Source organism: Sinocyclocheilus rhinocerous, unplaced genomic scaffold, assembly GCF_001515625.1.
Source record: "Sinocyclocheilus rhinocerous isolate Xijiao unplaced genomic scaffold, SAMN03320098_v1.1 scaffold1350, whole genome shotgun sequence".
Classification (NCBI taxonomy): domain Eukaryota; kingdom Metazoa; phylum Chordata; class Actinopteri; order Cypriniformes; family Cyprinidae; genus Sinocyclocheilus; species Sinocyclocheilus rhinocerous.
In genome coordinates this window covers 816,786-831,073 of record NW_015652333.1, presented here as the reverse complement: position 1 = coordinate 831,073, position 14,288 = coordinate 816,786, and the positions used below count along the sequence as shown (strand labels likewise).

Sequence of the window (14,288 nt, the reverse complement as noted above, 5' to 3'; positions counted from 1 at the left end):
GCAGCTGGCTGCAATAATCGCATGCCAATGTGCATTGGCTCGTTTAGTTTACACTCGAAGTGGATTGGTCTCTCTAAGCGAGATCCCAATTCGTCGGTCATCCGACGTGACGTCGAGAGTGACCGACTGAAAGGGAACTTGTAATCTGTAACCTATTAGGCTACATTTCCAAAGTAACCTTCCCAACACTGACCATTCGGTACAACATCCACGGTTCAATACGCACTTGTGAATTGCGTTTTTCCGGTTTTGCATTTCAATCATTTCCGTGCATTTTATTTCTCTCCGAATTGGCTCTGTTGTGTGTGCCCGTGAGTTTACGTTCTGAGATGAGAAAACACCTCCCCACTGAAAAAGAAACACGCCAAACATCTTCCCTTGTAATAAATTGTAATGAGAAGCGTTTCTAAACCTTCTGTCCAACAAAACAGTACATGTTTTTGCTGTTGAGTCTTTCTTGACTTCATGTTTCATCATTCATCATCTTTTTATTCAGCTACAGCGATGGCTGGATGCCTTTGTCCGTATTATGAGTTCTATTTCTTCTTTTATTTTTGTTAATTTGTTTTAAAAAATCACATTTTAAATTACAAAAAAAAAGACATTTTGATGTGCCAAGCCATCAGAACCGAAAAAAACGAGGTTTATATTGTATTGTTGCATCCCTAATAGATTCATAATGAATGTACTTTACTGTAATACTTAATTTCATACTATTAATTTTAGCTTTATTCTTTTTACATTTTTTTATTTTATTATTTTTATAATATTTTCAAATGCTACAGATTTTTACAGACTTTTTTTTTTTTTTTTTGGTGAAGTAAAATCTTTTCATAATACAAATAATTTAATTTCAGAATTACAGAAAATGATGATTTAATGCCCTCAGTGAGAAAAACCAATGGTGGCCGGGAAGATGGCAAGGCACATATTTAAATAAATGCAATCTATTAAATAATGTAACACATTTAAATAAATGAAACATATTGGAATAAATGTGCTGGTGTCCTCATGTTTTTTCATCTGTTAGCCTGTTCATGCATGCATATTTTTCTCTGTGATTTCAGTGGATCCGTCGCAGGTTGGGAAAGGAGTGGCTCTGATCACGGTGATGGACATTAATGACAACGCACCAGTCTTTGCCATAGAGTATGAGACCATCCTGTGTGAAAGTGCTGGGCCAGGACAGGTAATGTGGCTCTTGATTCTTCAACAGAAAGGCTTTCATATCAAATGCGATTTGAAACCTGTATAGTCCAATAAACAGAAATGATTATTCATGTCACAACTTTTCTGATATTGTATGAAATTAATTGTGCAGCATTACTGTTGGAAGCACCTAATAAATGAGAAGAGATCTCATTTTCAGATTATGTATTGCAGTGTGCAGATTAAGATGGTTTAAACCAAGGTTATAATAATGCGTCTTTTATTTTTTTCCTTAGTTTATATGTATATATTTTGATATCCTTCATCAGAAACTCAACCGGAAAGAATCTGGACCTTAGTACTGATCCATAGCCAGTAAAGAGCAGCGAGAGCCACAGATGGACAAAATGATAACAACAGGATTCTGGTGGCTTTCTGCTGCAGATCACTCTAATCACGGGATCAAAACATTGTGCGCTCATTCGGAAAAAGCTTTACACTGATGCAAATGAGACAGAGGTGACTGTGGCATGAAATTGGTTTGTTGGGGAGCGTGGCATTGTGTCAAGTAGCCAAATGTGAAGTCCTTCAGCAGGCAATTGCAGAACACACACACAAGCAAACCAATGGGTTCCTCATTTTCGAGCCAGCAACATGCCCTGATTCAAACACATTCTCTGTCGCATTCATATTCCAATGTTTGTCAGAATGTCATTACTAAGATGAATGTGGTATAAAGGGCATTACGAATGCTACATACTAAACACTCGCTATGAGTGCATAGAGGAAACATTCTGGACCTTTGTTCAGTCCTAATGGGAATGATAAAAGCCATTGACAAATTTTCTGACATGATGCTCCATTAATCTTGAAAGCAGTGGGTAATGTCAGAGGACCAACACCAGTGGTGAAAACATGACTGATTCTACTCAACTATAGGTGCCTTTCCTTCTCAGAGCATCTACTGCATTACTACTGTAACTTTATAAAAGCTACACAGAAAGAAGTTAATATTTATATTCTAATACTGCATTTATTTTCTAATTCTGATTTTATTTTCTTGTAATTGCAACTGTATCTCACAGTTGTGACTTCATATTTCACAATTGCATTTATTTATCTCAATTTGTGACTTCATGTCTCACAGATTTCTCATAATTCTGACTTTATCTCACAATCTAGACTTTGTGTCAGCTGCGGCTATTTCTCATAATCTCGGCTTTATCTCACAATTGCATCATAATATTTCACAGTTGTGACTATTTCTCGTAATTCAGACTTTCTCACAATTATGATCACATCAGTTGCAGCTATTTCTATATAGTTCTACTTAATTTCTTGTAATTTGCAACTTCTTATCTCACAGCTTTGATTATTTCTCATAATTGTGACTTTATCTCACAATTGTGACTTTATATTTTACAATTTCAAATGTATTTTTCAGAATTTGTGACTTTGTGTCTAATTGGTTGTCTTTTTCTTGTAAATGCAACTCATGACTGCAGGTTTATGCCAATTTAACTTATAATTGTGATTATTTCTTGTATTTGTGACTATATATCACAATGTGAGTTTCTTCTTTTAAGCTGTATCTCACAATCAAATGTTATTATTATTGTTATCATTATTATTATTATTTTATTTATTTCTTCTTTTTTATAAATCGTCAGAAACAAGAAACAAGCTTCCATATAAACCCTACTTAGTAACTGTAATTGTTTCATTGACAGACGGTGTTTATTTAGAGGAGAATTAATAGTCAATTTGCAGAGGTTTTTGAAAATCTTACTCACTCAATTACAATGTTTTTATTAGTGTATCAGAAATTGACTTGATCTGATCATTTCTTTTGGGAGCAGTGAAAGAATACTGAAGGATGTTTTTCTTTTTCTTAAGAAAAATAATCCCTCCCACAAGATCTCTCAAAACAAAGAGAGGACAGAACAAGGCTACAGGGTTTACTGAGCATGAGATACAATCCCCTGTAGTGGCATGATTGTCTGGGCCATAACAATTAGTCCTGGCCTGCCTGTGTCCCAGACTCACAGGGAACTGTGTTTGTTTTGCCTAAGTGAAAAGATGCTGGTGGGCTCTTTTGACAAATGCTATCTCAGCCTTGAAACGCATTACCATAGTCCCCCAAGAACACTCTCTGTGTGTTTTGGACACCCCAGACTTCCATCACTTCTAACTTTCAGAGCTCTCTCTCATATTAGAGGCTAAATTACTTTCCCGCCTCTCAGAGGAACAGTAGAACGGTCTCTCTTTCTCTGAATAGAAATGAATGCGCCTATATGTTTTCATAATGATATATTTTCCCATGTGATTCATGTTCACTTCCATATCTTCAGCCATGGGAGTACTTGAGCGATGCTGCAGTGATAGTCAAATGCTGTCTCGATAGCGCGGATCTCTCTCGTGATTCTTAGCACGATGACTCTGTCCTTATAACGGCCCTTAAACCGTTGTACCTGTAGAACAGAGGCTCTCAGACATCCTGGAGTGCTTTTGGAGACCGAATTTGAAAGTCAAAGCCTTTGAGTGAGGCGTTCTGGAGCTGTTAGACGAAGAATTTTGATCAGACAGAGTGTTTGCCGTGAGGCACAATATCATCAACAAACAGTGATGGCACTTTTACATTCTTTGTCACATCAGTGCCTCGCAAAATAGTCGCAAATGCTGTTTGTCTATTTGTGACTGAGGTGAAATAGGCACTTTTTCAGCCAGCCTTCATGCCTGTTGTTACATTGTTATCTGCAAGTGTATCTCCACTTCGTTGTTTTCATACACCTCATCTGCACATTTGTATATTTAGAGCTTCACACCTGCTCCATCAAGAAGCCAGACACTCTGAAAGAGACTGTATGGAGTAAGAATGAATCGTTGCATATAGTTGCATGGTAAACATGTTGCCTGGTTTTTGAGGGCAAATGAAACCAGGTTTTGAGTGCAAATTAAATTTTTCACTTTTTCCTATATACTCACTTGCCGTAAAGAGAGCAAAAACTACATCATTTCAAAGTTTCAAAATTGAAAAGCAATTAGCGCAATGTAACAAATCAGAATGCAGTCTCAATATGTGTTTGTTTGGTTGGATTACTTACTGTATGACTGTGTTAAATTGTGTTAACCAAATTATTTCTATTTGAAAACATTGTTAGTGCATTGTTAATATCTTATTTTCATTAGCAGTATTGTTTAATTAGTGCAGTTTCATCTTCGCTATTGTTGACAATTCCTTAACATTTAAGGAATGGTCTCTGAAATTCTGAAAACTCTAAAAATATCTAGATTAAGTCAGTTGTTGGATGACTAGGCAATCATAATCACCCATCCCTTATGTACATGATACGAGAGGGAATATTCCCCATCATTGCATCCGAGTCTAAAACAGATGGCTTGTTGAAAAAGGTCCCCAGATCCCCATCCAACAAGTGCCTGTAATGGGGTTACAGGCACCAAACGTATGTCTTCACCTTCGTTTCCCAGCACAAAGCTCTTTTCTCTGTGCCCTTGGTTTCTCTTTTGTTCCTAATATGACTTTTTGAATTTAATAGAACCTTAATATGAATTGAAGCTGCGGTCTGTAAATGAGCCAGGTGATTTGTTACAGGTGATTTAACAGATTAGATTATGAGGAGTGAGTGTTTTCCCAGTTTTTTTTTTTTTATCTCTTTAAGGTCTTCTATATTCTGTCTTGTTTCTTTATGCCTCAGAGACATGGTCAGCAGTGGCAGGCTGAGAGACTGGTGTTTTTAAAGCGCTCGTGACTGCTAACTCTTCACAGGCGGACTCACCACGGTGAAGATTTTCCCCTCTGTAAAATCAGGTGGCACAGAAGAGATTCCTTGCCCTCCAGCCATTTTTACATGTACAGCAAAAAGGCTTAAATCACTCATATTTTTCCATATAATGCACTTATTGGCTACACAAGATCCATTTTGTGTTTTTACAGTATTATTCTAAAAATACCTCCTATATATAGAGTGTTCCACCTCTCCTCGGTTGATAAATGCGAAAATCAGGTTTTGTTTAAGACGCTCTGCCTTGGCAAGATGTTCTTATTCATTTTAAATGAACCCATTGCCTCAATGATTTTATCAATACACTTTGCATTCGCCTTAATGGACTATCTGTAATTAATTTTGTCACAGTTTACTGTAATCTCTGCTTGTGTCGTTTATGCAGGTTTTTAATAGCGCAACGTTTTACGATTTCAAAAATATTTACAGATAAATGATAAATCCGTCAGAGTTCCCATTGCCAAATACTCACTTAGTGTAAATGGAGGTCGGTGTTTAATAAAAATAACTGAGTGGAGAATTAAAGCGCTGAAAAGCTCTTGGTTAGTACAAGGTCATATTCTTCGGACGAATGAGGAAATGATACAGGAGTATCCGCTAGCCACCGCTCCGCTGCATTCATTCAGTAAGATTTTAGGAGATTTTTCAAGCAGATTGAGTTTGTGTTGACTGCAGCCTGACACAAGGGAAAAGCTGTGCACACAGTATTTAACCCAGCCAAAGCCCACAGATTAGGCCACAACAGTGTGTCAGGAGAATCTTCTTAGCGTACCACCTGATGGGTCACCCTGATATTCATCACTAAAATGCAGCACGTTGCCCAGCTTTGGGGGTTTCAGTCCAGATTTAGACCGGGATGGCCCTCTACTTTGCTAAATCCCTAGATACCGTATGAGCGAAGTCTCACTCCGATAGCTTACTGGCTTAGTCTATCCTCCTGATGTTGTTTTCAGCATGATTTAAACTTGTGAATTGTTTCCCCCCCCTCCCAAGTTCACCACCTTGAATTCGGCTGATGGTTAAAAATGTTCTGTGTTGTAACATAAAATGTAGGCATCAATTCAACATGTTAAATTAGTTAATTATTATATTAAAAATGTGTTCAAAATTGCAGGGATCTTGAGGTCGAATTTTTTTTATTTTTATTGTTTTTTAAGTCTTTATAGATTGGACAGCACAAGTACTTCTATTATTTAAGCGGGTAGAACACCAGTCATCAGGGCAGTTATTTGAGATTTGACTTACTAGTCATATGGTGCGTATTGTCTCACAGTCTTAAAATAAGACTTTCAAGGTGGAAGATGCTGAAAAGCCAGTGAGACACAACACAACTGCCAAAGATGTTTGTCTGATGTATGTGTACATAGACCAATAAAACAAAAAAAAATTGCAAAACGTGTTGTTGTGGATGTTAACAATGTTTTTGCAAATAATCTAGAACTATTCTGTAGCATCTAAATAATTAAATTCAAGTAAATATATTAGTTAATTTGACTGATTCACTTAGATTATATGAACAAAAGCAGTAATGTTCAGGTCAGGTAGATACAGTATAGCTGCTTTAAGAATCTGTGAATATATTTGTACAGGGTATGTTCAATTATATGGAAATAAAATATATTGACTTAATTTAATAATCATAATTAATTGACTTGTTCAGTGCTTCAACCTGTCACAAATCCACAATAATGTAATGTCTTAAATAATCTTCCTTTTGGTGATATTCTGAGCAAATATTGATATATGCTACTCATTTCAATTAATTTGTACTAATTAATAAACATATTAAGTAATTAATTCCATTCATGAAATATTCAGGTTTACCTATAATCTCAGACATTGATTATTATAGCAACACTGCAGTGTTTTGAGCGGGAGAGCTGTAGATTATTTTGTCTGGAGTGAGGCAATAACAGCAGTATTCATCTTCCTGTTCTTTACTCCCTCTTCGACACTGTCTTAGGTCATTGAAACCATAAGTGCAGTGGATAAAGATGAACCACCCAGCGGGCATCGCTTCGTCTTCTCCCTCACTGTAGAGACAGCTGGGAACATGAACTTCACCCTCCGAGACAATAAAGGTACGTGATTTAATTAAGACAGTTTATAGCGAATCCTCAGAACTCTTCTTATTCCTAATAAGACCAAAAAGACTTCATTTTATCTATTCATATGAGTCATTTTTTCACTTTTCACATGATATCATATCTATCTCTTTCTCTCTGCAGACAATACTGCTTCTATTCTAACTAAGAGGGGTGGTTTTCAGAGGAGGGACCAGGCTATGTATCGACTGCCGGTGTTGATAGTGGACAGCGGGACCCCTGCTCTCAGCAGCACTAACACACTGTCTATTCGAGTGTGTGACTGTGACCCTGATGGGACACCCCAGTCATGTGGCACAGAGGCCTTCATGCTGTCAGCTGGACTCAGCACTGGAGCTCTCGTTGCCATCCTGGCCTGCATCATCACTTTACTTGGTAGGAGATACATTTAACCCTCCTGAACACATAAAGCAATGGTTAAAAGGATAGTTCACCCAAAATTGAAAACTGTCATCATTTATTCACCCTCATGTCATTCCAAACCTATATGAATTTCTTTCTTCTGCTGAGCACAAAATAAAATATTTGGAAGAATGTATAGGCAACCAAACAGTTGATAGTAGCCACTGACTTTCATATTATAGAAAAAAAAATACTATGGAAATCAATGGCTCTCATCAACTGTTTGGTAACTCACAATCTTCTCATGTGTTCCACAGAAGAAAAACATTAATACAGGTTTGGATGATGTAAATGATGACAGAATTTTCATTTTTGAACTATCCCTTTAATAAGCCTGTTTAATGATACAGACTGAATTTGACAAAGTGCTGCATTTCTTTGTTTGCTTGTCAAACATTTCCACAGTCTGCCATGAATGTTAAAAAAATGGATAGTCCTGCCTCAAACTCATGGCATTGGTTGAACCAGTGTCGCTTTGTCCGGCTGGTCTGGATGATAAAATCAACACACAAATGTTTTTTTTTTTTATGAAACAGCATTTAGCTTTTGTAATGTGAATGTTCAGCAGGAAAGGATGTAGGGTGAGAGTTGATGTATTCATCAGGGTTTGGTTTGATTTATAAAAAGAAAATAGTTTCAGAGGCTAAAAAAAAGTTACATTTTGATAAAAAAAAAAAAAAAAATGTTTTTGAAAATACACTACTTGAAATGTTTGGGGTCAGTACATTAAGATTTTTTTTTTTTTGTAAGTCTTCTGTTCAGCAAGTACGCATTAAATTGATCAGAAGTGACAGTATAGACTTTTACATCGTTACAAAAGAAGATTTATATTTCAAATAAATGCTGTTTTTTAACTTTCCCTTCATCAAAGAATCCTGAAAAAATGGAACATGGTTTCCACAAAAATATTAAGCAGCACAACAGATTTCAACATTGATGATAATAAGAAATGTTTCTTGAGCACCAAATCAGAATGTCATCATGTAACACTGAAGACTGGAGTAATGGCTGCTGAAAATTCAGCTTCACCATCACCATCACCATCTTTCTTTTTTTTTTTTTAATACATGCAGTCTTGGTGAGCATAAGAGATTCTTTCGAAAAGCAATAAAAAATGACCCTAAACCTTTGAACAGGTAGTGTATTTTGATTTATTTATTTTTATTTTTTAAATAATGTGATAAATCATGCGCAGTAGGACCAGGGACATTTATTAATAAAGCATATAGGGTTGATTTTGATTTCATGTTGTCATTGAGACAAAGCTACTGTGCTTTCTGAATGCAGCTTCCAATCAGAGGATATTTGTCCATTTTTTGTTATTGTTTAACAAAACAATTTTTTACGAGCTTTATTGCATTTCCACCTCCCCCGTACTGACATTTAGCACACAGATGGGCTGCCATTATTTTAGAAGCGCTGGCACAACAGCTCCAACAGTTGGGATGTGGTGTGCGCAGAGAGGTCTGCTTGGCCGCAATTGACTTGTTTACCCTCTCCAGGAAGGCTGCTGGTCTGTATGATTACTTATTATTTGGAGCCTTATTAGCTGATTGTTTGATGAGTGACCTCTACCCAATATGTACCATTCACTTGGTCTGATTGGTTGACTGGCGTGTCTTTGTGTTGATTTGCTGACCTGAAGACTGCACAGAGGGAGTGAATGCAGGCCTGATGGTTTGATTGATTTCTTGATTATGCCATTGATAGGTTGTCTCTCTGCCTGTGCTGGCGGTGTGGAGATCTGTCCATGGACACAACCACAAGTCTATTTGCTGACAGATGTTGTCTCTGTCTTAAAAAAAGTGTGCTGTTATTGTGACAAGACGGGAATTTGTGTGTGCACATAGATCTTGAACTGAGCCCCAGTAATTTCCATTGTTTGATTACTCTCTCTCTCTCTCTCTCTTTTTCCCTCAGCGCACAGATGACGAATAAGTAACAAAAGAAGCTCTGTCTGCTTCCTTGGTGCCATTACAAATATGAACTAGTTCATTTCTATCTCCATAGAGACGTTATAACTAAATGGTAGATCTGAAATAATCCACTGCAGTGAAGCCAAGTGCAATATATTTCAATTTCACGTTTCTTTAGAACTCTGCTGTTCTCATGCATGACTTGGAGCACCATATATAACATCACTTCAAAAAATATTTTTTCTTTTCCAGTAAAAAAGAAAAAAAAAAGAGGAGCAAAATTGCATGAGACATAAAGACTTGATTTCAGAGGGTTTTTTTTTTTTTACCCAATTGGCAAGTAGCTTGTTTCATGTTTTTTATCATAAATGCACTGAAGTTATATACTTAAAGCAAGAAAAACAACATCATAAAAATGGTTAAGATAAATGTATGCTGCCATTTAAAACTTTGGCATTACTCCAGTCATTAGTCCAGTTTTCAGTGTCACATGATCCTTCAGAAATCATTCTAAAATGCTGATTTGGTGCTCAAAAACAATTTCTTCGTATTATCAAAGTTATTATTTTTTTATTTTATTTTTTTTAACTAATTTGTGTTTTTTCTAGATTCTTTTATAAATACAAAAGTTCAAAATAATACCGTTTATTTGAAATAGAAATCTTTTCTAACATTATAAATGTCTTTACTGTCACTTTTGTGATCAATTGAATGTGTCCTTGCTGAATAAAACTATTAAAAATTCTTGTTGACCCCAAACTTTTGAACGGTAGCATACCTCAAGAGAAATTTTCTTAATATAAGAAAACATGTTAATATCTTGCACAGATTTGCTTCTTAATAAGTACATTTGATCTTTTTGAAAGACATTTTAGATGTTTTTACTCGACAACACAAAAAATACTCTTTAAGAGAAGTGTTTTTGGCATTGATCCTTGCATTGTTGTCCTTCCTCAGGTTCAACAGGAACCTGTGAGAAATGTCATCTACTCTAAACAGCACAGCTTGTGGCCCACAGTGGCAGACTCCATCCTCGTGTTGATTGATCGTTGTTTTCATCAGAATGTGAGCTCAACTAACAGCTGTAAATGATGTCAAATAGTCATTCCTGTAGTTAGTCGTCTCGTGTGAATGTAGGGTTCTCCAGTGCCGCCACCCCTACCCCCCGTCTCCTCCCAAACTACACGAGTTGGATTAGACCACTGCGCTGCCTGATCTGAGCAATGCAGTTATTTTTGGCAAAGAGAGTCCGGCCCCAGGGGCTCGAGACTGCTCACTCATGGTTGAAGGGAGGAGGATGGCTTCAGAGGAGGAGAGCTGCAGAGGGGAAAATAATCTTCTTTTTCTGTTTTATCTTTTTTCGAAGTAATGAATCAACAAGCTTTTTGCCTGCTGTTGCTTTAGTTATCAAAGCAGCGCACAACTAAAACCATGCCAGGGAATGAATGATACACAAGGACATGTCAGCTTTGAGTCTTTTGTCTTTTTTTAATCTAACAACATACAAACGACTTTCTCCATTAAAGGAATTGTTCGCCCAGAAATGAAAGTACTGTCATTATTTACTCAGCTTCATGTTATTTCACCTCGTATGACTATTTTTTTTCTTTCTTTCGTTGAACATAAAAGATGTTTAAAAGTATGTTCATGCTGCTCATTTCCATATACACTTTTAAAAATAAAGGTTCTTATAGTTGGCGTCAGTGGTTCCATGAAGAACCTTTAACGTACATGGAACCTTTCCATGGAACAAAAGACTCTTTATAGTGGAGAAAGGTCCTTTAGAATCTTTAGAAGTTCTTTAGAATTAAAATGTTCTTCACACTAAGGAAAAAATTTTTTTTGTTCACTTAAAAAGAAAAAATCTGTTCACTGAAAGTGGATGGTGACTAGAGGACATCAAGTTCCAAAAAGCACACAAATCATCATAAAAGTATTCCATGACTTATTCACTATATATTCAAAGGCTTCTGAAGTCACATGATGAGCTTTGTGTGAGAAAATAGTCATTATCCACTGAAAATCCTACCATGACAGTTGGTCACCATTCACTTCCATTAAAAGGAAAAGAGCCCTTTCTTGCTCTGCTATAAATAGTTCTTCTAGAATTCCATGGGGGGAAAAATATACGTTTAGAATAACATGGGGCAAGTAAATGATGACAGATTTTCAGATGAACTCTCTATTGCTTGCTTGCCTATGTAGTGTTATTACAACATCTCAGTTGCGCTGTCAAGCCCAAACATAAGGAGAGTTCATAAGGAGGGATCCGATCAAACTGCTGTGGTAAACACATTGCTATTTATCAGTGTTTGCATAAAGTAATCTAAAGGATTTCAGGAGCGCATATCACATGATGACAGCCGCTGCGTCACTCTAGTTGTTCTGAGGGAAACCTTGTGCTCATTATTTCAGTCTTAGGTGGAGGAACACAGAGAGGTCAGGTAAGCCCGAGGCACTCTGATACATTCATGTCCATGGGTCACTCTCGCAACTGTGACATCACCTTTTCAATCTCTGCGCGACCGATTGCAGGGCATCTTGTCTTCCAGGCCCACTTCCCCTATGGCCTCTGACAGTGCCAGTGGACGGCAGTCAGTAATACTTATGAGGGCCCTTAAGGCGATGTAGTGTGCTCTTACATCACCCAGAATAAATCATATTTTATTTTGCAGATAATGTCGCCACTGTGAAAACACAGGGACAGACAGGTGTCATAAAGCACAAACACCTTGTGTTGGGCAGCGGCATAAATGTCAACAGCCAGATAGAGCCGCATATCGCCAGTATATCTTGATTAGTCTTCACTGCCCTGGGCTATTGGCAGTAGTTGAGATATGTGAAGGGAATGCATGGGAGCGAGAGAAAGCGAGGGAGGGAGCGAAAGAGAGAATGAAGGGCAGAGCATAATCCAGTAGTCGCTGCCTCATTTTTAAGAGGTCGATGAGAACGAGGCCCCCACAAAATATCCCATTTGTTGTTTAATTGATTCTGGATGACGGATTGTTTTCTCAATCCAATTACTGCAAATTGAGGATAATGTTAAATTGATCTGCTGCTCCCGTTGAACATCCATCTTGTGTCAAAACTGCAGAGAGGGTAAATCAAGCCTTAAAGTGAGAGCAGTTTGTAACAGTTAAGACTTAAGACTGCATTAGATCCATATAACTCCTTGTAATCACATAACAGTGGCTTAAAAAACTCAAACCTTGCATCAGAAAAAAAAAAGTTTCCCTTTAGGGATACTACAGCTCGTCACTGGAGCAGTACACTTAAATAGACTTCTTTGTACCTTATTTACCCTAAAGAGTTCATAGTAGTGCCCTGAGGGTACATAGGTACTAATATGCGCCTTTTAGGAGTAAATAAGGTTGTTTTGAATAAAACAAGGCTTCGCACGGAATTAGATTTCAGCAAAATATGAAGTTTTTGCTTTAAACTGAGTTGCTTTGAGTTTTGAGTTCTCATGTTGCAAAAATGCTTTGTTTTTGTCCTAGAAAATATTCAAAACACAACTGTATAAATTTAGGATATGCATTTGTACATTATTAATGGATAGTTCACCCAAAAATGCCAGTTGTCATGATTTACTCACCGTCGTGTTGTTCCGAACCCGTTTGACACCCGTAAGATATTTTTGCATAATGCTGCTCTTTTTATATATTAGTTTTTGAATATTTTATTTAAAGCATTTAACATTTTACCAAGCAAACAAACAAACAATAATACAGACACAAAGAATATATCAAAAAAGATATAAAATATAGTACAAAATGTAAGTACGAAGTAGATTATATTAGATTACCCAGTAATGAAAAATGTATACATTATTGCACATCATTTCATGTTTTTTTTTTCTATGTTACACCCTAGAAATCACATCCAAAGCAACCTGAGCTGTTTTACTGAAACCAATGATCACATTCAAGATTTCTAAGAAAAGATTCCCAGATCCAGAAAAATCCCAGCAATGTCATACCTAATTTACTCCATATGTACAACACAACTGAACTCCGATAGCCATGTCTCAAACTTCGGTACAAACTCTTTGTTCCATGTTTTCAAGATTGTCTCCTTTACTATTGTCATACCGCACAGAATTGTTGTATTTAGTACAGCATACACTCTTAAATATGAAGGTTCTTTATTGGCATTTATGGTTCTATGAAGAACTTTTAAAATCCATGCGATTTTACTTTAGTTAAAGGCTGACACGCTTCAAAAAGCACTATAAAATTATTTCAAGTGACTAATTTTTCTATACACAGCCTATACAATAGCTTTGAGTGAGGAAAAGACTGAAATGTATTTAATTATTTATTTTTAATTTACAGATCATCTTGCAAGATAAATCTAGCCTTGAAGCCATGGTCACCCTTCACTTACATTGATTGTATGGCAAAGAGCAGCTTGGACATTCTGCTTTAAAGGGTGAGTTCACCCCAAAAAAAAAATTCTGTCATTTATTACTCACCCTCATGTCGTTTCAAACGCGAAAGACCTTCGCTCATCTTCAGAACACAAATTAAGATATTTTTGATGGAATCTGAGAGCTGTTTGACCCTGCATAGACAGCAATGCAACTGAAATGTTCCCAAGTCCAGAGACGTAGCAAGGAGATTGGTAAAATTATCCATGTGACATCAGGGGTTCAACCGTAATTTTATGAAGCTACGAGAATACTTTTTGTGCGCAAAAGAAAAAAAATAACGCCTTTATTCAACAATTCGTCTCCTCCGCGTCACCCTGTAGCGCCATTTTGGAGAGCATCCTCTGGACGTAAACAACGTATGCTGTTCTGTGTCAGCTGCGTCATGCCGGATCTGTTTCCTACGATGTTGTGATTTGATCTGAACGGAAACAGTGTATCCGTGTGACGCAGCTGACACAGAACAGCATACGCTGTTTATGTC

The 14,288-nt window shown here is 36.9% G+C and overlaps 1 protein-coding gene across 2 annotated transcripts in view; it reads left to right on the top strand.

Annotated features, from left to right (window-relative positions):
* Positions 1-14,288, top strand: part of LOC107714856 (cadherin-7) — a 56,380-nt gene that overhangs the window by 35,607 nt on the left and 6,485 nt on the right. For both annotated transcript variants that reach the window (XM_016520840.1, XM_016520839.1), the window contains exons 8-10: positions 1,068-1,189; positions 6,916-7,033; positions 7,181-7,432. In XM_016520840.1, the coding sequence (XP_016376326.1) occupies positions 1,068-1,189; positions 6,916-7,033; positions 7,181-7,432 (492 nt within the window). The remainder of the gene's footprint in view (positions 1-1,067; positions 1,190-6,915; positions 7,034-7,180; positions 7,433-14,288) is intronic.